Source organism: Terrapene carolina, unplaced genomic scaffold, assembly GCF_002925995.2.
Source record: "Terrapene carolina triunguis isolate 2854851 unplaced genomic scaffold, T_m_triunguis-2.0 Scaffold402, whole genome shotgun sequence".
Classification (NCBI taxonomy): Eukaryota; Metazoa; Chordata; order Testudines; family Emydidae; genus Terrapene; species Terrapene triunguis.
In genome coordinates, this window is record NW_020664753.1 from 334,707 (window position 1) to 362,094 (window position 27,388).

Sequence of the window (27,388 nt, forward strand, 5' to 3'; positions counted from 1 at the left end):
TTCTCTGGTTGATTTCCCATTTTCAATTGTTGCACTGCAGGTGTTTTTGTTTTGTTTGTTTGTTTTAGTTTTTTCCCCATTGGCAATTTTGGCTGGGAAGCTTAGTTACATGGATTTTTTTTCAAAATCTAATTTCAAAAATGAACACTTTTTATTTCAAAATGTTAATAATATTCTTAAAACATTTCAATTTTCATAAATAAAACAAAAACCTGAAAACTTCTGAGGAACAAAAATCAGAAACCTTTTAAACCCCAGTGGAATGGGCTGGTTGCCTCTCCAGACTTATACATATTTTTGTGAGCAGCAAGGTGGGTGAGTTAATATTTTTTCCTGGACCAACTTCTGTTGGAGGAAGGGACAGGCTTTCAAGCTTCACGGAGCTCTTGGTCTGGGGAAGACAACCAGAGCAATTTGTCCCTGCCCCCAACAGAAGTTGGGCCAATAAAAGATATTACCTCCCCCACCTTGTCTCTCTCGCATCCAGGGACCGACATGACTTCAACAACACTGCAAACAGTGGAATACATTTTTGTGGCATTTTTTCAAACATAAATTCAAGCTTCTCTAGTCTCCGGTCACTAGAGGGCAGTAGGACACATACAGACTGGCCAGTGTATTACACCTTCACTTGCTGGTCTGATGATTATACATCTGGAAGATGGCTGGGAAGTTTGTTTCTGGGTCTGAATTTCCCTATGATTTGCAGGGGTTTGCACTGCAGCTTTGGTGCATGCCCATTTCCAGAGTCCAGAGGAGGCAGTGCACCGCCCCCAGCCTTGAGCTTGACAAGAGACCAAAGAAAAAGTGTGCATCGGATGCCATGGAACAAGCCAGAGTGCTTAGCAGCTCCATCTTCTTGTCTCGAATACAGGCTGCCAGATCTCCAGTCCAATACTCTGCTCTCCTTCCATGCCTGGCTCTCCCCTGGGAGGCACTGAGCTTAGCACTGTGTCCTTTACTGATGGGCAGGCCGCCTTGACCCGCTGGCCCAGTACTACAAATAGTACACACCTTCCCACTGCTGTAACAGAGGAAGCAGAGGTCCTGGAAACAGTCTCCATCACAACACAACCTTGATTATCCCCAGAGCCCGTCCGTCCTGTGCACTGAATGAGGGAGGGGTCCTGTCGGGGGGGAAAATATAGTATGTGCAAACCTGGCTGGTTTCTGTTTGCATGGGGGCTAATCAACCTTTTTTTCTAGTTTTGGTCCATTGAAGAAGCCTGAAAACTCAATAGCCCTGAAACCCCAAAGCGAAACCCACGCAGAGCCAAAGCCAAGGTTTTGCACGGTCTGGGCTCACAGCTATAAATCCTTCCTGGACGTTGGCTTTCTGGGGGAAATAAGCCGCTTGTGCATACTTGGCTGGGATTCGCTGAAAGCTTTCCTCAAGCCTGGGCCGGGATCTAGGTGTGGAACAAAACTTGAAAGCAGGCAAATTTTACCTAGTTTAGGTTTTTTTGCGAAAGGTTAGCTCAGCTGAGAAGGAGAGTCTCTGTGAGGAAAGGGGAATTCAGCCCTATAGGACCCATCTTGCCCCCACTGAAATCAGTTGCAAACCTCCCCGCGAAGCAAGTTTAAACCTTAAAATATTGTACTGAAAAACCACAACCATCATTCTCTGTTGTGCTAATTAACCATCTACAAACAGTTATGCACTTGACCTCTGGTTGATCTCTTGCCCTGCCCCCTCTAAGGAATCTCGATATATACATGAAAACAGGAATCTATTTAGCTGCAATGGGAACAGACTTCTTGGAACAGCATCTGAAACCCAGTTGTTTTGCACAGCGTAAAGCAGGCAAATCAAAAAACATGCTTTTGTTAGGGTGTATTGCTTTAATGACAAATAGGTAATATTGAATATTGGGCTTGCTACCTTTTCCAAAGGCCATTAGGTAGAAAGCCAGACACGGTAATAAAGAAGAAGGCTAGGGGGTTGTTTTTAAGTAAAAAAAATATAAAGAAGGGAGGTTGGGGAGGAAATTTAGCCCAATAATAATTAAAACATATTTTGGGTTGTTTTCCCATTTGTCAGTATGTTGCTCAGTTCTCCAGGGCAGGACCTGTCTATTTCTTTTGGCTTTAAAATGTATAGACTTGTGTGTTATGTAAATAATAACAACAATGAATATACAATTCTTAGAAAAAATGCATTAAGATGGAATAAGTATGATAGTATGTGTCAGTACCCTAAGGGTAAAAAACATTACTGGGATGTTGTAATTATATCCAAAACAAACATTATAAATCAAAGAAATTCAGGGTCAAGGTCAAACTTCGAAGGAATCCAAACATGTCAAGGTATGGAAATGCACAGATGAGGCACCTAAACAACCTAAACTTTGCCCTGTAATGATGCCAGTCAATACTTACCTAATTATGATTATAATATGTTAGTGTGGGGTCCCAGTTTAGATTAATCTGATTTTAAAGAGAAAGGAGTTTTTCACTTCTTTCACATGGCGGCATCATAAGGGATGGAAAGATACAGTTGAGGCATGCAAACAACCTTAACTCTGTCCTATAGTGATGTCACTAGAGAGGGAAAAAAGAACATCTTTAAAAATCACTTTAATCTAACCTGGAAACAGATACTTAAAAATGCTTTAATCATAATGGTCTGATTATTTCATGGTGTCACTACAGGGTAGAGTTAAGGTTGTCTGTATGCCTTAATGGTGCATTTCCACCCCACAGCATGTTTGGATTTCTTAAATTTTATTAACATCAACTCTGAATTTCCTGGGATTATAACACTTAGTTTGGGGATAATTATAATTTTCCTGCAATGTATTTTACTCTACATTGGAATTAAGATTGACATTTAATAGCAGTAGTTTAACATAGTTTTTATTTGTCAATTTTAACAGCTCAGTACAGGTCCCTGACATTAGCACATGGATAATAAAGCCATGAAATATTGGGAACTATTACTGAATTAATTAAAACAAAATGAAATCAGGGCTAAAATTTTCCCAGTCTGAGAAAAGAACTTTTTAAAAATTCTTACCTCACATAATTAATGGAGATATGCAGGTTTCTGGTTTTGCTTCATTTAGGCAAAATCTATGGAGTATTTTTTAAAAAAAATTTACATAATAAAACGTTTAAGGTTTAGATGATGGCAGTCTAGTCATCTAAAGATCCACAAAACAGATTTTTTGTTCATGTTGAATAAATCCATTATATGTAACAATTAATGTGATCCAAATATTATTCTATGACAGAAACTACAGCATATAACGATATTTGTCAGAAATACTGATCATAATATAACAATGACTGTATTATCCACTATAAAAAGTAGGCTGTCTTAAATTTTGTTAGAAACTAGGAGTGAGTCAATTTTCACCTCTCACTCTTCAGCCTTGCTTTGCCAGTGCGCTGAAAAAAAATTAAAATCTCCAAAACACAGTGGAAGATCCAATTGCAGTTTCATAGCTATGTTGAGTTTTGCATTTAAAGTAGGGATTGAACCATTCTGTTCTATTTTAAAAATACATTTTATCATCCCCAGAATGACCACACGTTTTGAGTACAGAATAGATTACTTAGTTGGGAATTTAAACGAATTAAGAATCAGCTTTTTAAAGAAATGTAACACCTACTGTCAGTTAATTTAGATTTTTTTTTAAAGATTATCTATAACTCTGAATTTCCTAGGTTTGTAATACTAGGGTTTGGGAGTGATTAAACACCCCTGTGATGTTTTTAAATCTCAACCTTAACTTCTGTTTAACAGTTTTTTATCTGAGTAAAATCTACTTTTCTTGTTTAGCTACTCTAAGAAAACATTTACATTTTGGCAAAATGCAGTTTCCTTCTTGCTGACTTTTCTGTCCTACTGTTATTACAAGGAAGTACTTGCAAGGTAGTTCGTTCAACACAGTAGATAAAAACATAGTTTTCTGTAGATTACATCTTTATGGTATTTATAGAATCCTCCTTTTCTGTCTACTAAATCTTTAAAAAATTCTTCTAACCATCTTCTTCTAATTGCAGGTTTTTTTAGATCTGTGCAGAGGCTAGAAGTTCCATACGGGGAAAGATCTCAAAATGAGATGTTGCAATTTGGCTGGGTCCGGAACTGAAAGGTAACACGCAACTTTCAGAAGTCCCCAGGAAGGAAAATTTTAAAAATATAGTTTGGTTTTGATCAAAACATTTATTGAGACAAAAATGTTATGAAACATTCTGTTTTGATTTTTTTTTACTTTACATTTTCGATGCCATTATTATGCAAAATAAACAATTCCAAGAGGAAAAGTTAATTCAGACTGTACAATGGAAATGTTTCATTCTGAACATGGTGACGCTTTTTGACATTTTCAGAAAGTTGGGTTTTTTCCTGGTTTTCTCTTAAATGAAATTTCAGTGACGCCAACATAATTCCCGGAAGCCTTTCGATGGCACTGCATTCTCTGGTGGCAAATGGTTCTGTCCCAGCGACCAGCCCCGAGTATAGGGCACGGTTAAAACATTGCTCTTGTATCTAAAGAAACAACCCATCCATAGATTCATAGATTCTAGGACTGGAAGGGACCTCGAGAGGTCATCGAGTCCAGTCCCCTGCCCGCATGGCAGGACCAAATACTGTCTAGACCATCTTCACATGCTCAGAGCAGCACATCCGCTGATGTGCTGGGACTTTCCCTGCACTGCGGCCGGGCGATGCTCGAGGTCTGGACTGAAGGATGCACCTCAGCCAGTTTCTCACACGAGGGAGCCAGTGTGCTCATACTAGAGTAGCCAGCTGAGGGATGATTGACATTAGAGTAGGCTTGGACCAGGAGACAAAGAGCCAATTAGTGTTATGTGAGGTGCAGTAGTGCAGAGTTTTATATATCTATAACTTGTTCTCCATACTTGGTTCTTAGTCACTCTCCCAGGAGCTGCTGTTTAGATGATTTCTTTTTCTCTTGTGTGATAGACTTTTATTGCATTAATTTTCTCATGGTGAATGACATTTGACTATCTCTAGATGATGTGCTAAGGGCTGGTCTGCATACAAAGGAGCAATCAACAGAAACTGCATCAGTTTTAATTTACACCTTCATTCCTCTGGTGCAAGTCTATGTCTGGACACTAATTTCAGATGCTAATGATTATGGTAGCACCCAGGAGCCCCAGTCATGGCCCAGTATCCCATGGTGCTGGGCGCTGTACAAACCCAGAACACAAAGGCAGTACCACACTATCCCAAAGAGTTTACAGTCGAAGGGTCCTATTTTCCTTCTGCTGATGTCAATATGCAAAACTGAAATAGGATTCTGTTATTCAGAAATAAGTGTCCTCACAGAGAAATAACAAGAGCTGTGAAGTAAAACCGATGTAGTTATTTCCATGCAAATTTGTGTCCACTTCTGCCCTAAGAAACAGAGCTTCACCAGCAGCTTCACTAGGGGTTGACACATTTCTTTTCTTTTGTTTACTGTGCAGAATGCGGTACTGTTCAGCATTCTTAGTGTACTTACCACTGGAACATTAGTGAGGAGTGAAATCGTTGTTATGTTGTTTCATTGTTGTTTTCTGTGTGGGTCGTAAAGGAAAAATAAAGACAACTTCTTTTTTAAAAAAAGCTGTACAAATTTCCATAGGATGCAAATTTATTATAGTTTCCAAAAGATCTAATTGACTTAGGAGCCTAAATTGTGTTGGCTTTCAATGGGACTTGGGCTCCAAAAATCTCATAGGTCCTTTTGAAAATATAATAAGAATAGTTAATTTGGATTATACTACTGCTCAGATACCACAGTGCTGGGAGATTAGATAGATAGAATGGTGTGTATGGAATAGATCGATGGATCCATCTATCTGTCTCATCTCACTGGTCTCCAGATCCAGGGCCCCATTGTGTTGCGCACTGGTGGGGTCTTTCCATTGACTTTAGGAGAGTGTGGGTGAGACCCTGGAGGCAGACCTGCCCACTGCATTGATAGGGGAGTTGGCACCCTTCAGCCCTTTATTACCAGCTCAAAGGTGTCTAATAGCGCCATGCTCTTTGGGCAGGTAAAGAAAAGGAGCCTGGAGCTAGAGAAATGAGCTATCTCGGTATACCTGCTTCGGTGTGAGCCCCCTCCTGTACCACCCTGATCAGCACCTTCATTGCCAACCCCTGCCAGCCCAGCATTGCCATTATAAACTGGCTTGCCCCCCTCCCCTAGCCTCCCATGCGGGCGCCTCTAGAACGCAGCCCCTGAGTTTGACTCAAAGCCACAATGTTTATTTAAAGGATTGAATGGCAACAAACAGGCCCCTGTGGGCTTGGATCAGAGACAGTGAAGACATGCTCAAGTCAATTACACTTGACAATGCTGTAATGGCCCGTGGTAAGTGGCCCCATTAGCCCGGCCGGCTCTGCAAGTCTATGGGGCCTTTTCAGGGGAGTTGCCGGCTAACCCAGCGGCATCTGCAAGACAAAGGAGCAGAGATGGGCCTGAAGATGTAGAGCTGGGCTCAGCTCACGAGAGTACGGTGTTTAGACGCAAGGAAAAGCATCCCCGATGCCAAGACATTGAGGGCCTGCTGCTGCTGTCAGACTGACCGGTGTCAATGCGCTGGAGGGAAGGGGGCAGTGGGTTACCCCAGTGTCAGTGCATGGCAACCAGGAGATTTACCCCACAGCAGACTCTGGCCCAGCGCCAAGTGGGTTCCGGATCAGTGTGGCTGGGGTACCCAGCAGCGATCCACATCCCACGTGGGCAGCCCGCCCAGTTTAGTGGGTGCCGCTTTAATCTTAATTGCCTGCTTTACCCGGGTTCGGCCAACCCCTCCTTGCAGGCTCGGGGGCGAGAGGCTCTAATCCCTCCCCCCTCGCTCGACAAGTTCATTGGGGGTTCCTGGCCTGTCCCCTAAGCCTGCCCACCCCCTGCTCCTGCAGCCTCCCCGGGGCAGCGAGGCGTCGATTCTGCAGCTGGCGACCCTCTCGGGTCCCCGGTCTCCGCAGCTCGCTCCGAGCCCGGCCTCGCTGGGCGCAGGCTGCGAGCGACTCGCTGTCTGGTCGGGTTCCAGCAATGGGAGCAGAGGAAGGATGTAATAACATGCCACGGGCAATAAATCATCGCTGGCTACTCCCCTCCCCCTCGCCCCGCATCGCCGCCCCCCTCTAGAGAGGGGAGGGGACCAGGCATTTCAGCAGAGCTCAGCCGGCAGCAGCAGCCTCCGGACTTTCACTCCCAGCTCGCCCCCCTCGCCAGCATGAACGGGAAAGCCCTAGCGCTGCTCGCTTGTCTGCTGCTCTCGCTCTCCCTCTCGGAGGGTAAGTGTGATGGCTCCACTCCAGCCCCCCAGGTCGCGGCGGCCTTTGCCCCCGTGTATTGCAGCCGTCTGCCCAGGCACGGTGGGGCTGGAGCTGGGATCGGGGCATGGGGCGGGCGGGAGGAGCGCTGTCAGCCCACGGGAGGGAAACTTGGCAGAAGTCTCGGCCCGCTTGCAGCTCGTTTCCCCGGCTTCTGGGGGGTGCGTGTCTGTGGAGCTGGCCGGTCCACAGCGACTGCTGAGCCCAGGTTTCCGTTGGAAAGGAGAAACCAGCAACGCGGGGTTTGGGAGCGACCCCTACGGGCGGATCTCGCCACGGCTGAGACTTGGCGTCCGCCCCCCGTGGGCATTTGCTCGCGTGTCCTTGCCCAGCGGCGTCCGGCTGTGTGCAAAGCTCGCTGGCCCGGACAGTCCCCAGCCCCTCCGTGCGCCGCAGCGATCGCTGAGCAGGGAGCGGCAGCCCCCGGCAGGGCTCGGGGAACGGGGGTGCCAGCGGGGCAAGCTGCTCGGGCAGGCTGCCGAGGGGTTTCTGGGTGCAAAGCGAGAGCCGCCCTAGCTGTGTTTGTAATTACACAACAGCGACACCTCCTCCTCCAGCTAACGGAGCGCAGCTCCACGCTACCCGTTAGCCGCTGCGGAGCTCTGGGTCTGCTCCCAGCCAGCACCGGGCGGCCACTTGTCCGTGGGACTCCTTCCCCTGGAGCAGAGACCAAGCCTCCCTCCTTTGGAGAGCAGCGGGAGAAAACCGAAAATGTCTCGGCTCTTGGCCGCTCCAGCCCAGACAGCTGGCGCCCCCCGGGATCTGCTGTGGGTTGGATCTTGGGGGCACCGGGTAACTTTGCTAGTAGGGGCCGGCATGCGCTGCCGGCCTGGGTGCGCGCGGCGAGCCGGGGCAGCTGGAGGGTGGCACGTGTGTTGAGTGTCTCTGGGTCTGGGTGTGCAGCGGCGGGTGTGCTGATTGCAGGTTTTACACCTGTGTCTTGTGGCGCTCCGGAGAGCCCTGACCCGGGCGCCTGCGAACCTATGTCGATCCTGGTGCGCCCCTCGGGGTTGTCCGTGCGCCCAGACCAGATGCGGCTAGGCTGCAAATGCGAACTAATCGCTGCTGCTAAGTTCATGGGACGTTTTCCATGAAATAGCCCCTGCCCTTGGGAAATCAAGCAAAACACCGGCCTCCTTGATACCCACCCGGGTCCTTCGAGCGATCAGATCCTTTCAGAAATAAGTCCGTGAATGTTTGTAGTGACGTGAGAGAGAAGAACTCCTAAGCGCAATCGCGGCAGCAGGTATCTCTGTGCGTGATAAATCGGGAATGTGCTTTTCACAAAATCTATTTGGCGTGAAAATGAATCCGATGTATAAAGATAACACCCTACCCGGGATAAATTCGGATTCTCTTAACTGAGCGCCGGGGGCGTTTAGACGCTGGCTCATCAACATTTTGGAGGCGCAAAATTGTATTTAAGAAGGAGGAAAATGTAAACACGGACTGGTCTCAAATGTACATGAATAAAACCAGTCCCCGTCTCTCCGGGGCAGAGCGTGAAGGGTTTTTTTTGCTCATTGTGCATTAGCCTTTGCTACCCCGCGGGATCTTTCTCTAGGTAGATGGATTGCTGATCACACGCGCGTTTCTCACTCCTTTGCCTATGAAGCCCCTTTTCTAGGCTGGGATATGTTCCAGCAAACGGCTCTTTGTAACTTGCACGATCCCTGCCCAAGGTCTCCCTGCAGGAATTCACCGCATCGGTTTCCTCCGCGGAACTAGAAAGAAAACCCAAAGGGAGGCGGGAGATTTCGCTGTGTTAGTTTCACTCCCAAGATATTGACAAGGGTCCCGATCCGGTTGCCTCCAATGGCAAAAATCCCACTGCCTTGAAGGGTGCAGGATTGGGCCCTAGCAGCCCCGGACTCGCTTACATGTGCGTGCCCCCCTCTGTTTAGGCATTGGGAGGCAGAGATTTTAGCTCTCCCACTATTTCACCTCTCCTGCTCCCACCCCCAATCTGGACTGTAACTCCTGAGCAGACTGTAACTGGCTGCAGCCTGGGTAAACTGAGCAAGGGATGGTGACCGTCTGAACCCATCTCACTGTTCCTATGGGCATGGCTTCACAGCGGCACAGCCCTGCCTACAGTCAAGCTGCCCTGGCTGCGGTGGGCTCCTGCAGCCCCTCGTCCCTGGCACACTTGGGAAGGGGATGCTGCTTTCCTTTAGGGGCCTCTCTGCTCTGGCAGCAGCTCCAGGCAGGCTCCTTGCAGGGGCTGACTTCTCCGGGTGAATCACAGTTTGTGGGTTTAGAGACTAAGGGGTGTGTGTGTGTCAGGGATTGCATTAATAAATAAAGGAAACAGTGAGCTAGGAGCAGACCTTTGCCCCCCAATCTCACTTTATTAAAAGTGGAGCAATTTCATCATGGTGTGAAACTGCTGAATACAGCAATATTTAACCCCCCCGCCCCAAACCCTCTATATAGGAGTGATGTCCCAAGCCCCCAGGACCGGCAGGAGCCCAGGGAAGCACTTGTGAGTGGTGCTGGGGGTGGGGGGAGAAATGCCTGATAAAGGGGTCCCAGGGACTGCTCCTTGCAGTGGAAGTGGAGGGTGATTGCCCCCTCCATACTCAGCCTGCCACGGTGGCTTTCTCAGTTGGTTTCTGATCCGCGGTGGAAAGCTGGCTACAGCAGATGAGTCAGTGTCCTGGTAAAATAGCCCCTTTGAGTTAACCTCTGCTGTCCTTACCCAGGCAAAACTCCCCGTCATCCATTGCCTAAGCAGACATGGTGGGCTCGGCAGGTGCTGTTGTCTTCCCCTACACAGAGGTGTGTTTGTAGGGCAGGATACGTAAGGTTTCAGGGCTTGTCTACATGGGGAAATAAGAGACTCAGGTGAAAATTTAAACTGCTGTAACCCCTGTGTGGACACACTCATTCCAGTATAAGAGGCCTTTTTTGGGATGTTATCTTGTACCTGTTTGGAAGGGATTTAAGCCAAAGAGGGGAAAGCCACCCTGTCCTGGAATAAGAGTATCCACATGGAGGGCTAGCTGGGTTTAACTATATGTGTGTGGTTGTGCTGGTGTAACTGGTACAGCTGTCCCATGTAGACAAGCCTTTGGCTTTCCTTTTGTAATAACACAGTGGAGTGGAGGCTCTGTTTTACTGCAGGATAAGCCAGGTGCGGCCAGCCCCAGGGGTATCACCCTGGACTCACCTGGCCACCTAAGGGCCTTGCCTCCGCTCAGGATTTTACAGGGAGATAAGAAGGGGTGGAGCTGGAAGGGGTAAATTCGAGCCCCAGTGGGACCCGCACCGGCTCTGATCTGCTAGCAAACTTAGAACAGAGAGGCGCCCTGATGGTGGGCTTGGTGTCTTGTTCTGCTCCACCTCCATCCTGCTTTTAGCCTGCTAGCTGGATCAGAGCAGATATGGGGGTGGGGAGTTACACCTCCAGCTCCAGGTGGAAAGGCATCCTGTGGGTCAGAGCCGGGTGCGTGTGTTTTAATGAGATTGCTGAAGCACTGTAGCTATCCCGGTAAAATGCTACCTGCCTCAGTGATCCCCTGGGAGAGACCTGCCTTCTTCTCAGTGGAGACATAGCCCTAGTGTATGTCCGTCTGAACTGGGGAGGGGGAGCTCTGGGGAAGTCATTGCCTCTCTAGGCTGGAGCACTAGCAGGGCAGCTGCAAGCAGAGGTCCCCTGGCTTCCCAGGGCTGATGCGGAGAGCTGACCTGATGCACATGCTGCCCACTCCCCAGTGCTTGTAATGCCCACTGTAATGAGATGCTGCCTGTGCAAAAAGAGCTTGGGTTTAAGACTTGTGCAGCCTCACTTTGATATATATGTTCCTTGGGTTATAAAATCACTAGTCAGTAGATAGTCACGTCTAGTCCAGGAGAATACCCTGATTCACTCTATGGGAGAAACGCTATGGATACTGACCAACAATCCCTACACACCCGCCTCCATGGTCGTTATGCACAGCCCAGATTCTGACCACCAGAGTAAAACTGGAGGATTCTGCTGAGGTCAGGGGATACTCTGCATTTCTTCCCTGCAATTGCAATTGCTCTGCAGTGGGGATCAGACACTGGCTCACACAATCTTTCATAAAGGTTGCTTGTGATAAGGATTTTCCTGTAATTTCCTTCTTGGAGAAATGGTGGCATCCCCCAGCATTGTGCCCCAGGGTTTGTTTGAGGGTAACCGGAGACGAACATCAGTCAGTGTCTAGTGTTTGTAGATCAGGTGCAGTTTTACTGGCTGCCTCTTTTTTGACCTTCCCAGACAGCAGTTTAAGGAGCTTGCAGCTTGCGCGGGATTCAAAGCCCCTTTCTGTTCCATAGCCTTTAAGGGCAGCTTTGTTTGGGTACTGAGCTGTGCTGTGTAGCAAAACAAACAGAGATGTGGAAGGCAACATTGGATCCAAAACTCCTTCAGACGCTGCGCTGGGAAATTTGGATCTGAACCCAGATCCTGCGCCAAACTTCATGGATCAGCTTCCCTCAAAGAGCTCACAACCAGCAACTGAACAACTGTCCAACGGGAAACGGTTTGAAATCCTATGAAAGTCCCAAGGCCCCAGAGATGCTTCCCCTGACTCTGTTATAGTGTGCAGACGTTTCAGGAAGGAGTCACAATTTCAGCTGTGTACACACTGGGGGCTGGATAATGCATCCCTCCAGACCTCGGTGGGGGCTCAGCCTGGGGACAGAGGTCAGGATCAGCCCCAAGAGTGAGCTGGGCTGTCCTGCATACACATCTGCTGCAGAATTTTAAGCTCAGGGCCTAGATATGGTCCTGCTCCCATTGAAGTAGATGGCAAACTACCCATTGATTTTAGCAGTACGGAATTGGGCCATGTAGAGCATGGAATGACTCATGACCGGGTGTCCTGAATGGCTGTGATTGTGTCATGTGCAGGAAGTTCAGAAGGATCCGAATCCACACTGTTGATGCCCTGTCTCCCGCTGCACAGTACCTAGTCTGAGAGCAGCCCCCTGCCAGCAGGCACTCGGCAATGTGAGTACAGGCCAGGCCGTATGGCAGGACCCTGGGAAAGCTCCCAAAGGCCCTGGCATACGCTGCCTCAGATCAGTTCCCAGCCAGGAGCTTGCACCTGGGCAGAGCCCCTTGTTTTGATTTGGACTCCTTGGAATTCCTGGCTTTCTGCTGCCTACCTTCTAATCTGGCCTCAGGTCAAAATCATTTGGCAAGAATAACAGAGCAGACAAGTGCCTCACTCTTCTATCCTTTATCTCATCTAATTACCAGCAGCAACTCAGGACAATTGAGTGGCTCCTTATTCTAATCTCTTCTCCATTTCTTAGGGTCCAGTTTCTCACCCCTTCCTTTGTCTTCTAAAATCACAAGCAGAAGGATTAGAAGGCCCGGATGGGAACAGGAGAGGGTTTTGACACACTGCTCCAAGGCCACAGCTGTTCCATGGCTCTCTTCATCTATATGTTTTCTTCATGCCTATCTAGGAGAGGAACTGTAGGTGCCACTGGGCTGCAGGTTGTCACCACTGCCAAGAAGGAACAAGTAACGTGTGTCCTCTCTATTTCTGCATCCCACAGAGAAACCCGTCAGCCTGACCTACCGATGCCCCTGCAGGTTCTACGAGAGCAACGTGGCTAAAGCCAACATCAAGCACCTCAAAATCCTGACCACCCCGAATTGCTCGCTGCAGATTGTGTAAGTCTCCGGGTGCTTTTTAAGGCTTTCCTTGGCCTCAGACGGTAAGCTGGGCAAGGAAGGGAGCAGAAGGATTTCGCCAACCTCTGTAAAAGGTGCCACAGTCTCCATGCACTGCCCCAGCCTGGGTTTGAATTTGCATGGGGCCCAGCACCTTCTGCAAGGTATGGAGCAGAGCAAGTAGAACAGTTTCATTCAGCACATTTCCTCAGCGGGAAACGGCTTTTTAATGGTTTTCAGAAAAAAAGAATTCATTTTTATTGATGGGGGAGGGGAATTTTCAGAAAAAAAAAACCACAATGGAAATTTGAGGGTTTTCATCAAAAAAACGAAAATCCAAAAAAGAACAAAGACAAATTTAGATGATAAAAATGTAAACATAAAAAAAAATAGTTTTTGTTGAAAATTTTCATGGGGAAAAATATCATTTCCTCAGCAGCCCTAGTGCGGAGTAGCCTCAACTCTTGTGGGAGGCATGATTATCAGGTCCAATCCTCTGTGCTCAGTTCCTGCTACTGTCAGCAGTTCTGCCGTGGATCTAGATCTCCGTATGGCCTTTTAAATTGCACCATCAGAGCTGGAAAAAACTCTCCACTATTGCATGCCAAAAACCTGTGAGGTTTCATGTGATTTCTCAAAAATGCACATATTTAGTCAGATTTATTTTCAAGTAAAAATATATATATATATTAAAAAAAATATCCTACCCACACAGTTTCCTGCTTGTACCCCGCCTTTCATTTTGGTGGAGGACAATGGACAATTCAGTCCAAACTGAGAAATAATTTTCTCTTCCTGAAAATGGCATAAACATGATGTGTTGTGTGTTTCGCCAGCTCTGGTTGCTACTTGATGGAATGGAGAGGCATGCATCTAAACAGCTAAAGTACATGGATTTGTGCTCTTCTGGGAATGCCTAATACACATCGTGAGAGTCAAGAGAAACCCACTGGGAAGGCTTTGGGGGGATTTGGAATGATCTGAAGTAGTTTAAACATAATGACAGAAATTTGAGATTTGATGTGATATGCATTTTTCTCTTGATTAACATGAGAGCGAAGTAATTAGAGATGGCAAAGACCATGACGTATTGAAATGGAAAAAACCTGTTTTCTTTCCCCCTGACATGGTCTGAATATGTTTATGGTCTACAGAACAGATGATCCAACCCCCTCCCCCTTGTTTAAAATTTGACATAAAAGAGATGTACCCGAAATGGAACCCTAAAATCAAACGCCACAGAATGTTAGGGAATTCTGCCCCTTGAACCCAACAGAAATTAAAAAACAAAATAAATGCTAACTTCTAAAAGTCCCATTTTAGCAGATTTTATCCAAACATTGAATTCAGTTGCTATGTGGCATGATGTGTTCTGGATGGTGGATGTGAGTACTTTAAATAAGTAATCAAAACTGTTTACTTTGAAATCCATCATTTTTTAGGACTGAAACATCTAATTGGAACCCCATATTATGGATTTATGAAGTGATCCTGTGGTTTTTTTTCCCCAAGCCAAATTCCCTTTGAAGTCAAGGGCAATTTTCCCTGAGCAAATTGTACAGGAGCTGGTCTTTATCTTTAAATACTCTGTGCATGGAGAGTGGTTGTTTGTGCTTTCAGTTTGTTACTCTCCTGTATAAGGCCAATTCTGCAGTTCCCATGTGAAGACAATGAGTCTGACTCTGCTCACACTTTGCACTGCTATAACTTCACTGATTTTGGTTTACACTGGTATAGTGATTTACACTGGCATAAGTGAGATCAGAACCAGGCCCAATGGAAACCCTATTGGCGGAAGGACCGCAGGATCGGGTCCGCAGCAGTACGACCAGTACATGAGTATTCACACGGCTGCAGAACTAGCAACATTTTAGATCCCCCTGCTTCTTTCATTGGCTTACTTTTTATTAGACATTAAGGCCTCAGTCTTGCAGGTGTGGAGCACTTTGGCTTCAATCCAAGATAGCTCTTAAGCATGTGCTTTACTTAAGCAGCTAAGCAGTCTGGCCCAAGTCAATGAGACTCGGGTGCTTCAAGTTAAGCGTGTGCTTAAGTGCTTTGTTGGATCAAGGCCAAAGTGCTCAGTACCTGGCAGGATTGAGTCCTTAATGAAGAGGAGAATTTGGCCTGTCTACATCAATGCATAGTAATAGGTGGTAATGCCTCTACAACATATTGCCAGTGCTGTTAGTGTGGCATTGATGGGCCTGATCCTGCAAGATGCTGAGCAACTCCTGCAGATGCCAGGTGCCCTCAACTCCCATTGTGCTCAGCTGGAGGTGAGGGACCTCAGCACTCAGAACAGGTACTCAGCACTTTGAAGGATCAGCGCCTGGCTTTACCGAGCTTTACATGTTCTGGATAAAGTGCTATATATCTTGTTTCTACCTGACACATCCCATTGAACCCAGAAGCCAGTGACAGATGAATTTCCAGAGGCTGGGAGATGGAGTTTAGTTCAGATAAGCATCCAGAAGATTGGATCTTTATCTGTAACGTATGTAATCTAAACCTCCTGAGTCTGCAAATCCAGGCTGGAAATTTCATGAGAACAGGCTTTCTCAAGAGATTTCTGGAACTTCCACTTCCGGGGCCGAGTGGAAAACACATGAGAGACTGTTCCTCTCTGGCAACATGGCATTTCCAGTTCTTTCCCTGCCAGAAGTTCAAACTCATGTGAGAATTAAAAAAAAAAAATAACAGAAGAACCTTTTGGATCCTCTCAAAAGTCCAGTTTGGTTTCTGTTCTAAAATTGGGTGAAAGTTCAGAGTCGGGCTGAGCATCGGGCAGTGTTCAGAGGTGTTTGTTAATTAATCTGTTGCAGAGACTGCGTATGCTCATCAGTTCTTTCCAAATGAAATGCAGCTCCCACATGACAGCAACACGGATGCTAATAATAAAATCCGGAGAATCAATTTATTTCCTCATTCACGCCCATGCAACCCAACAGCTGCCAACAAATGAGATTCAGATGAGGGGCTGAATTATGCTAGCCCTTAAAACTGGTGTAAATCCAGAGCATTTCCCATGAAGTTAGTGGGGTTACCCCAGACTCACCCTTGTGAAGCTGAGAGCAGAATTTGACATCTGGTGTAAGCTTGTGCAGTTCCATTGTCTTCACTAGAAGTGCGCAGGTAGAATGGAGGGCAGACCTTTTGTGCAATGTTATCCCTTGTCTTCACACCACAACTCTTCTCTTTCTTTTGACAGCGCAAGACTGAAGAACAACAGTAAGCAAGTATGCATTGATCCCAAGTTAAAGTGGATTCAGGAATATCTGGAGAAAGCTTTAAACAAGTAAGGCAAGAAACATACGGACTTACAGATAACACACCCTGAGAGCTTAAAGGGTAGGACGTTTAGGGCTGGCTTTAATCATATGGACCAAGTACTCAGTGAAATCAGGCATTGCTATGAAGATGGGATCTGAGTTTACCCAGTGTATATTAAAACAGTGGCTTACAGTATTTTTTATACTTTATATTAAGATATTTGTCAGTATTTGGGGCAAGAGGTATCCTAGCAAGTCAAAAATGGGATTCCCTCTTTCTAAAAGAGCAGTTCTCCCAAGGAAAATGCTTCCTTTATTCCCCTCCCCCACACAATCCACAAATATCTCAGAATCTTTGTTACTAAAGTATCTCTGGAGCCCCTTCTCCTCTTTGTGCTGGGAGTCTATGTGCACCGGCAGCTGACGGCTAGTGGGGATTGGCAGGCAGAAATCATGCCTTTGCCATTAAAATTTGCCAAGGCAACATCCATTGCTAACAAACCTTCTCCATTCCTGCCAGATGGTATTCAGCCACACCTGGCGAATTAGCAGGCCTGTTTTTCCTCATGGCATTGCAATGTGGCTCTCCTGCTGAGGGTCCCACACCAGTCAGCCTGGCTCATTAGAAGCCAGGTCAATTGGCTGCCGTTGTGAGTGAGCACAGAACAGAGACTGTCAGTCATTTCTGTACAAACAGGTCTTTGCAGTCTGCCTCAGATGGGAAATGAATCAAGGGAAGAGGGGAGGGAGCTCCCTGCTTGGGAAGGGCTCAGCCAAGGGACCAGCCAGCAGTGGCCTTTGGAGCAGCGAGGCCCCCTGTGCACGCAGAACCCCTCACCCCTTTCTGCACCTCATTCAGCCATGCGGAATCCCACCCCAGCTGCTGCTTTTTTCGCAGTGTGAGGCAGGGCTGGAATCCAGATATTTGCAGAGGGGAAGAGACACCTCAAGGAGGGAGGGGTCAGGGGCATCAGAGGGGAAAAGGAGGTGGGGTAGGCTGGTGCATTGCAGAGACTCCATCCTCTGCTTTTCTGAAGCGCTTTCAGGAGCCAGGGATAAGAATTCTTCCTGGCATGGGGGCTTCGCAATAGCCAGGGATGGGGGCACCCTCCCCCAGAGGCAGTCAAACTCCTTTGGGACTGGGGTGAGGCTACAGAGAGTGGGACGCATGGAAACCACTACGCAAATCACTAGCGATTCCAGCCCTGCCCTGCTCTGTGCCTTCCTTTGCCTCCAGCGTGCTGTCCCGTTGTCCTTGGGCCAACTTCAGTCCATGTGGACAGAGCTTGTCTGCACTGGAGTGGCACTGGAGTTCGGCACAGGCGATGCTAAGAGCAGAATGTGGCCTTTCACATACAGGTAGCTCCACCTGCTGTCAAGCAGCGTTGTGCTGCATTAAGGCCCAAGTTCAGCATGGTACTCAAGCATCTGTCTAATTTGGAACACATGAGTAGCCCCCTTAAAGACAGACAAGAGCTTAAGTACCTTGCTGAACCTGCAAATTAATGACCCTGGGTCACCTTCTGCTCTCACATCAATGGAGACCTGGGTCTGCTCCATTGAGAACAAAGGGCTAATTCTGGTCTCAGGTCTGATTCTGATCTTACTTACCCTACTGTAATCCTGAAGCTGCTCTATTGAATTCAGTAGATTTACTCCAGATTTACACCAGGGTAACAGATGAGAATTTGGTTCAGTTAAAGCATATGTTTGTGTCCACTAAGCTTACAATTGTGGCATGATCTTCATGTTCCAATCAGAAACGCTGGCACCCATGAAATTTCCATGCTCCAAGATCATCCATAGATGATCTGGTCTCTCTCTGTAATATTTCCATGGAGCATGTTTTTGATATATTTTAGTGCACAGCTTTGACTTTTTCAATTACATGTATTTCAGAATATATTCATAGTTCATTAAACAAGTCATATATTTGAATTGGAGCCATGCAAACGTTGGTAGTTCAAAAACTGATATCCCTCCAAACTACTAACAGCTTGTAAAATAAATAATTATAGATCTATAAATGTTAATGTAGCGTATCAATTTCAATCAGCCATATATTATATTTTTTCACTTGTATTGAAATTGTATCAAATGTGACATTACCCTCTATGCACCAGCAATAAAAATGGCTAATTGTTTCATGATACAACCCCCCAACTGTATGTGGGAATTTATTTTTCTGGAAAAAAATTAATACATTTTATAGAAGGGTTTCTTGCAAATTGCTTAAAGTTCACTTCATTTACTTATGTGTCAAGTTTACTCTATGCCGGTGCTTAAATGCTTAGGTCTCTTCTGCGCTATGATCCTGCAGCTATGGGGGACGGAAGGTGTTCCAAATACAATAGTCTAATACTTGATTTGAAAAATGAATGGGTTTGATTTGATAGTGAAATATCCAGGATGGTTTTCAGTAGAAAAGCATTTTGCTCACTAATTCTGCTTACCCTTTATTACTGCTTTATATTCATTGCACCTTCACGTAATATACACAATTATGTGACATCAGTAGAATATATTAACATTAGGGCTGTCAAGGGATTAAAAAAATTAATCGCGATTAATTGCACTGTTAAACAATAACAGAATACCATTTATTTAAATATTTTTGGATGTTTTCTATATTTTCAAATATATTGATTTCAATTACAACACAGAATACAAAGTGTACAATGCTCACTTTATATTTATTTTTGATTACAGGTATTTACACTGTAAAAAAACAAAAGAAATAATATTTTTCAATTCACTTAATACAAATACTGTAGTGCAATCTCTTTATCATGAAAGTTGAACTTACAAATGTAGAATTGTGTACAAAAATAACTGCATTCAAAAATAAAACAATATAAAATTTTAGAGCCTGCAAGTCCACTCAGTCCTACTTCTTGTTCAGCCAGTCACTCAGACAAACAAGTTTGGTTACAATTTGCAGGAGATAATGCTGCTTGCTTCTTGTCTACAATATCACCTAAAGGTGAGAACAGGTGTTTTCATGGTACTGTTGTAGCCGGTGTCACAAGATATTTACATGCCAGATGCGCTAAAGATTCATATGTGCCTTCATGCTTCAGCCACCATTCCAGGGGATATGTGTCTATGCTGATGATGGGTTCTGCTCGATAACAATCCAAAGCAGAGTGGACTGATGCATGTTCATTTTCGTTATCTGAGTCAGATGCCACCAACAGAAACTTTATTTTCTTTTTGGTGGTTCGTGTTCTGTAGTTTCTGCATCAGAGTGTTGCTCTTTTAAGACTTCTGAATGCATGCTCTACACCTCATCCCTCTCAGATTTTGGAAGGCACTTCAGATTCTTAAATCTTGGGTCGAGTGCTGTAGCTATCTTTAGAAATCTCACATTGGTATCTTCTTTGCGTTTTATCAAATCTGCAGTGAAAGTGTTCTTAAAATGAACAACATGTGCTGGGTCACCATCTAAGACAGCTATAACATGAAATATATGGCAGAATGTGGTTAAACCCCAGAGCAGGAGACATACAATTCTCTCCCAAGGTGTTCAGTCACAAATTTAATTAACGCATTATTTTTTTAACGAGTGTCATTAGCATGGAAGCATGTCCTCTGGAATGTTGGCCGAAGCATGGAAGGGGCATATGAATGTTTAGCATATCTGGCACGTAAATACCTTGCAATGCCAGCTGCAAAAGTGCCATGCAAATGCCTGTTCTCACTTTCTGGTGATATTGTAGACAAGAAGCGGGCAGCATTATCTCCTGTAAATGTAAACAAACTTGTTTGTCTTAGAGATTGGCTGAACAAGAAGTAGGACTGAGTGGACTTGTAGGCTCTGACGTTTTACATTGTTTTGTTTTTAAGTGCAGTTATGTAACAAAAAAAAATCTACATTTGTAAGTTGCACTTTCACAACAAAGGGATTGCATTATTGTACTTGTATCAGGTGAATTGAAAAATACTATTTCTTTTGTTTATCATTTTTACAGTGCAAATATTTGTAATAAAAATAATATACACTTTGATTTCAATTACAAAACAGAATACAATATATATGAAAATGTAGAAAAACATCCAAAACATTTAATAAATTTCAATTGGTATTCTATTGTTTAACAGTACAATTAAAACTGTGATTAATCGCGATTATTTTTTTGAGTTAATCTCATGAGTTAATCGTAATTAATCAAGAGCCCTAATTAACATCATTGGGAATTGGGAGCCCAGATCTTCTATCTGGCTTTAAAGACTACTGCGTAACCATGCTAGTCAACATTATTAATCTCACATACATTTTGATCGGCACAGCGCAAGTTATATCTTTCTTGAAACTGCTAACAACCCGTAATTCCCTTCCCGTAATAACTTACAGCTCAACCCTGGTAATCCTCCTTCCTCACTCAAGTAAAGATTTGAAAAATGGGGCCCTTTAGGAGTTAGCAGATCCAAGAAGAAAGAGAGGGCAGAGTAAGCACCTTGCCCATCCATCTAGCATTAGTGTAGCCCAGACTCCAACCCTTCCTTAAGCCTCAGATATTGGAGCTCTCTAAGCTCAGCTGGCCGCTCTGGTACAAACAAGAAAGCTGGTGGGTCTGGAAGAGAGAGGAAAGTAAAATAGAAAAAGATTCCTCTTGAGTCTTCTGGGGGAAATAAGGAAACTTCGAACTCTCCTGTGGCCGGCTGCAATCTTAGTTCTAGCACTTGTCAATCAATTAGTGGCAGCTCTTCCTCCTTTGTAAATATCAACTAAGTATAATAAGTCACGGTCCATATCTCCTGATCTTCTAGAAAGCCCTTCCAGTGTTTGTGTCACACGCTGGGCCTTTGCTGCCGCCTTTCAGTGTGATCATGGGCAAGCCACTGATGGCCTGATCCTCAGGGGTGCTGAGTGCTCAGCCTTTCCCCATTGACTGCCCCCCTGCCCCAGCCTTTCATGGACACATGCAGCTACATGCTGCGGTGTGGACGCAATCTGCTTTTCATGCGGCATGCAGCTGCATGTACCCCCATCACACTGCTGAACGAGGTGTGTAGTGTAGTCAGCCCCATTAATTGGTACTTGTACATTGCTTTGAGATCCTTATATGCCAGATGCTGTAGAAATATTCTGATGGTGATTATTTAGCATGTGGAAATGGCTTATCACCGGGACACTTTGGACCTGGTTCTGGTTTACACTAAGGCTCCTTTACCCCACTTTGGCAGTGAGTGCCGGGAAGTGGGTGTTACTGTAATTTATAGTAGGCCACTTTACCTTGCCAGAGTGGTGTAAAGGGGTCTTGGTGTCAATGCAAATCAGTTCCTTTGTATCTGGCCAATTTCTATGGCCGTCTCTCTCTATTTTTCTTTGGAGTTAGACCACTTCATGATCCTTATTAAATAAATAGCAGCACCAAGAGACACATGGCCCAATTCGACTGTGTGGTGCCAGTTCCCAGAGGGCAAGGATGGCCCAGTGGGTAGGGCGTTAGCCTGGGAGAGACCCAGGTTCTATTCCTGCTCCATCGCAGCCTTCTTCTGTGATCTTGTGCAAGTCGCTGGGTCTGTGTGCCCTGCCTAATGGGGATAATAGCACTGCCCTGCCTGCCAGCGGTGTTGCAAGGATACATACAGTAAAAGATTGTCAGGGTCTCAGAAATTATGGTCAAAGAGGACTCATTTTCACACTCTTAAAATGGCCTTGTTGCATTTACACTGATTAAAGTAATGCATTTTCTTCAGTTCAAAAACTGCTTAAAGAATCCAGCTTGCAAGTCACAAGGCGGATTTGTCTGACTATTCCCCACTCTGCCGTGGGTGCTAAGAAAGGCCTGTGCGTGCTGTGTATTAGCACCTGCTTATGATAGCACTTGCCAGCAGGAGAGGGTGGGGATTTCACACTGTTAAAAAGAGACCCACCTTTATGTAATGGCATATTCTAAAAACACAGGCCCTTTGTTGGTGAAATAATAGCACCACCAGTGAGCCTCCAATGGGCACTCACACAGTCTGGACTTGCTAATTAACACTGTACACAAAGACGTGAAATACAGTATTTCAGCTTTGTTATTTAAAAAATGCAAAACCTTTTAATGTCCTATAGCGTGTTTCATCCCACTTAAAACACCCGACAGAGGAAAATACTTAGTGCTTCACCAGTGCTTCGTATTTCCGAGCCACCCTATGGACGTTAGCTGCTTCATTCCCAGGATAAGTGTGTGAGGTCGGTAGATGGAGAAAGTATTATCATCCCATTTCACAGGTGGGGAAACTGAGGCACAGCGAGCCCTGCAGCAAGCCAGAATCGGAGGCAGGCTAAGGATTCAGCTGCTTGTGGCTCCCTGTCTTAAGCTTAGTTTTGTCCTTCTGATAACTAAGTGACAGAGATAAATAACTGTGGATTTGTTATTGATGTTTTAAATGACAAAACCAGAATGTAGGTGTGCAGCGCAGACTGTTACATTGGCCACGTTTCTGGGTATTAAGGAAAGCCACCTGTTTTCTTGGGACTATTAGATTAGACCGAGTGATTAGCTACATTTTGGCAGAAGATTATACATGTCGTGATGCAGATGGGCAACATTCTCCTCTCCCTTGTGGATGGTGGATCTTGGCTCCCATATTTTGCTCTCTCCGCATGCACAGACCTGAGATCTCCGGCGCTAGGGAGAGCAGGGTATGGGACTTAAGATCTTCTGTGTCTTTCTGAGAGAAGAAAATTGCTTAACTTTTAGTAACTGTCATGGTTCAAATGAGTGTCCGAGGCTACTGATTGCGGCGAGCTGAGAGCAGCTCTTGTCATTGGGTCTCATCACATAAAGGCTGATCTGCTCAGATAGGTAACAGCAAGGGACAGAATGTGCTTCTGAACAGCTGGCTGGGGTAGGGTTGGGTCTGAAGCTTTTTTAATAGCCTGATATTAATCCACAGCCATTTGCAAAGCTGATCCTCCTCAGATGCACCAAAGAAAGAGCACAGTGAGCTCCTGGGATCTGAGGGACCAGGCTGTAACGGACCACCTCTCCTTGAGCAAATGACCCCAAGCAAATGGTCACTCCCAGCTAACTCCAGGGGAAGGCAGACACCTGCCTGCCATCTGCTCTGACGTCCAAGGGGAGCTGAACAGAGCAGGGCTTGGCCTGGCCCCTTTCAGAGCTAGATTCCGCCCAGTGGCTCAGAGATGAGGGAATGGTGATGTACGTCCGTGCAGCACAAGAGCAGCATGACTTGGCTGTACTGCCTTTGCTCCTTGCTCTCCGCACCATCCCCCTTTGCAGAGCTGTCCCAGTGCCTTGCATTTTGCTCCCTGGGCCAGTTCTGATCATGTTTTAACCCTGTACTATCCCCACTTCCCCCATTCGTTTTTGCTGCATCTCTGTGCGCAGCAGCGTTCCTTGCTCAGGCTTCAAGGTCCAGAATGAGCCTCCTAGGCAGCCCTTTTCCTGCTTAGCGCTGGACACTTTACTAACTATGATCAGCATTACCTGCAAAAATAACCACCAATGCTGGGCTCAGGCTTCAGGGCCTCAAGAGCTCCTCCCTCAGGCACCACGCAGCCAAACTGCCTTTGCTTTTGTCTTGACACACAATGTAGTGGCAGCCCTTATGTGACTAGGCCTGATAACTAAGCTCTTATCCACTGAAAGAAACCTTAATAGTATTTCACTTTGTTCTTCATCAACAGGAGGTTCAAGATGTAAGAGGCAAGCATTGTAAGCCGTCTACAGGATTTCTTACTGTAGGACCCAGAGAGCAGATAACCAGTATTAGGGAATGAATGCATTTCACTGTTATCATGCAGCACAAAGGCAAGGCTTCATGCGTTTCCAAAGGCTTTTCTCTTTTTTTTTTGCACAAATTGGCTTGCTTTCACAGTACGATTTTATGGAGTAATGTGTTTATTTTTTTTTAAAACAATCTTTTTGTAGTTTGGTTTATCATCTAGCACTGGTGGCAGCGATGAATTTAGACTAACCCTACAGTATAATATCGTTTTCCTTGCCTGTATTATTTAGCAATTGCTGTTAAGTTCATGCCAGCATCCAAGAGTTTTTACCTAGCAGGACATGAGCTGTGAGGTGCAATTTGATGGGGTAATTCCTATGTTCCTATGCTCCCAATGACTCAGCACAAAAAGCAATGCATTTTCCCATTCCTGTAACCAGAGCTTGTCTGCAGCCCTACCTGAGACAGGACACAGGGCAGGAGAGCAACACTGGGGCTGGCCCAAGTCTGCACAGTAGAGCGAGATTTTGCGAGTATGCGTGCAGGCAAACGTTCCCAGTTCCCAGGCGGAGATGCCTCTGTCTGCCGGTGAAACGATCTAGTATCCAGAGCTCCATTTGCAACAAGGTATCACTCAGGAGTCACGTGCCACCTCCGGCAACCCCGCAGGCCTGTTATTTCTTCCTCTTGATTCCCAGCTCTGTAGCCACGTATAAAGATGTATGAAATAGGAAATGTAGAGGAAAGATATCTCAGCGACGGGGCAATCTCTTTGTTACTCTGTGCACTGAGAAATGGGGAAAACCGCAAGCAGCAAAATATCTGTGTGATACCCAACATTGTGTATTAGGTGGGTTTCTTCCGAAGGAATCTTCTCCTTTATGTGGAGCTTGTATTCTGGGCATGCAAGGGCTGCTATACTAAGCACTCTCTTCTGTTGCAAGTAACTTACATGCCAAAGGACCATTCTGTCTGTCCCAGGGATGTCTTATTTTCCACTTTGGTCACTGTTGCAAACTAAGTATTCTCCTCCCTACAAAATGATCGTGCTAGCGCAGGATGTGCTTCTGTGGGCACCAGGTCGCCCCATCAGCTTTGAAGCAGAAACCAAGCAGGAGCTCTGCCTGAAAACAGTGCGGGTGATTTGGTCCATCATTTTTTCCTACTACGTTGGTGCTTTTATGTCTTGTGTACCCACTTTTGTAGGCATTTGGGGAGTAGGGATCCAGCACCACTGACATCAATGGCAGTTTTACAGCTGATTTCAATCGGAGCAAGATCAGACCCTCTGTCATTTGTGTAAAGGCAAAAAGAGCTTACGTGACCAAGAAAACCATAGATTAGTGCATCTTCCATATTGTGTGTTTTATCACCTAGGGGCCAGACTCCCTCCTGATATAGGTGTCTGCAGTTGCCAGTGACGTGGCTGGAGAGTACATACCTGCATCAGAGGCAGGGGTTACCCCCAGGTTTTTAAAGATGTCCTGGAGAAAGTGCCTATTAATTTCTATTCTAACACAGAATTATAATCTGTCTCTCCCACCTGCTGGACAGTGACTCCTCACGCACGTTGTCTGAACTGGGCACCAGCTCAGATCCTGCTCCCATTGAATCCAGTTTAGATTGAAATCTCGCTCTCTGACTCCGGGGTGCATTTACCACAGCAGCGGCCCTTTAAAATCCGAAACCATGTTCTGCCTTCCATGACGACCTCCTTTAAACAGCCCTCAGTGTGAGGACTGACCTCCTGGGTGACAGAGCCAGCCTCAGTGGGTCAGTGCTCAGAGCACTGCATTTGGCTCTCCCCCATGCAGTCTCCCTGCCTTCAGCCATCATAACTGGTGCAAACCTTAGTGTAGACAGGCAAAGCCACTGTAAGCCATGCATGGCAATTTCCCCCTGCTGGAGACAAAAACAGCCAGCAAGGCTGGTGCAGCAGCACCGATCACATGGACGGAAGGGCATTGGTCACTTGGAGGGCTGTCCCAGTCACGCAGGGAAGTAGATGCTTTGTGGGAGAAAGGAACATTAATGACCTATTTTATGGGCAAGTGACTTGCTGGGGTCTCTGAGGGTTCTGTTGTTTGCTCTATAGTATTTGCATCAGAAGTGTTAATCAGGAAACAGAAATGACAGACAGGCAATTTACACTAGAGAAATCAATCCCTGTACAATTGAAAGCTTCTTGCACTAATACTTGAATTGTGGTCCACTTCTAGCTAATACTTAGCCCTGCCATGAGTGCAGGGGACTGGACTAGATGACCTCTCGAGGTCCTTTCCAGGCCTACGACTCTATGATTTTATGATTCCTGTGGCCCTCTGCGATGTTAGCAAGTTACGGTGCATTGGTTTCATAAATCTGGTTCCGCGGACATGGATCCGTGGTAAGTTTTGCTTTCTACATTTGGCTGTCGACCAAAGACAAATTCAGGGGAAGGAAGCAGGAGCATACAGGAGTAATGCCATGGCTGGCCACACGTGAATGTGAAGAGGAAGAACAAAAAATAACACTGAAACGGTGCCAAAAGAGCATTTTCCACAAATGTGCAATGTTCACGCGTGGCTATGTTCTAAGTGACAGCCATAGGATCCCAGGTTTAAAAACCAGAAAGGAAAGAAAATGTGGTATTTATCACTGTGCCAATACTCATGTTTATATGAGCTTTACAACTGTAGTAGCTTTAGATGTTGATGTCTTATTTGAGTCCTGCTTGAGAAAGTGTGAAGGGTGAATTTTCAATGTGTTACTAACCAGTGTGCTATTTGAGCAAGGGTGACTGTGGTTGGTCTTTTCCAACGGAGGCTGTATTCCGAGTTGAATGTACACATTTGATTGAATATGCAGTTCCTATAATTTCTTGTTGCTATTTTGCCTTTATTGGGATCTTGACGATCCCCTCTTCTCTGAAAACTTGTACTGATCTATGTCAATTACAGCATATAGGCACTTGTCAGTGCTCATACCAAAATACAAACTTAACCTTTACCACCATCCAATCACATAATAGCCTTGTTTGCAAATCCAGATCTTCATTGACCCCAGAGAAGAAGGCATATACATCACCATGGAAGGGCTGCATGCATCCTCCAACCTCTGATCATTGAGAAATCAGTGTTGTAAGAATGTGGTGAATACTGTATTTTGTATTGTTATTGAGGAAAAAAAAACACTTCCCAGATAATGTGAAAAAGTTTTTCTGAAAGGCAGCTTTATGGAGATATTATATACATTTGTGCTTTTTAAAATAATTCCTTTTCATATAGTATTTTGAAAATAAACACTTTTTATAGCTATATCATGTCTTTTGGTAAATGTGTATGCACTTATAATTTTCTTAATAAAATTTATACCCAAATGAAATTTGCACTTGTTTCAAATTAGTAAATGATATGTTTTTCCCCCGCACACGAACAGTCAGAAGGGCATTTACATTGGTTCTTTCTTGTTCTGGTAATTTCCCAGTCTCAA

General features: G+C 45.5%; 1 protein-coding gene across 1 annotated transcript; it reads left to right on the forward strand.

The window, feature by feature from the left end:
* Window positions 1-7,147: 7,147 nt before the first annotated feature.
* On the forward strand, window positions 7,148-25,600 carry CXCL12 (C-X-C motif chemokine ligand 12). The gene is made up of 4 exons (XM_024210378.2): window positions 7,148-7,264; window positions 12,842-12,959; window positions 16,171-16,257; window positions 23,877-25,600. The coding sequence occupies exons 1-4, from the start codon at window positions 7,204-7,206 to the stop codon at window positions 23,890-23,892; spliced, it is 282 nt and encodes a 93-aa protein (XP_024066146.1). The 5' UTR covers window positions 7,148-7,203; the 3' UTR covers window positions 23,893-25,600.
* Window positions 25,601-27,388: the final 1,788 nt, after the last annotated feature.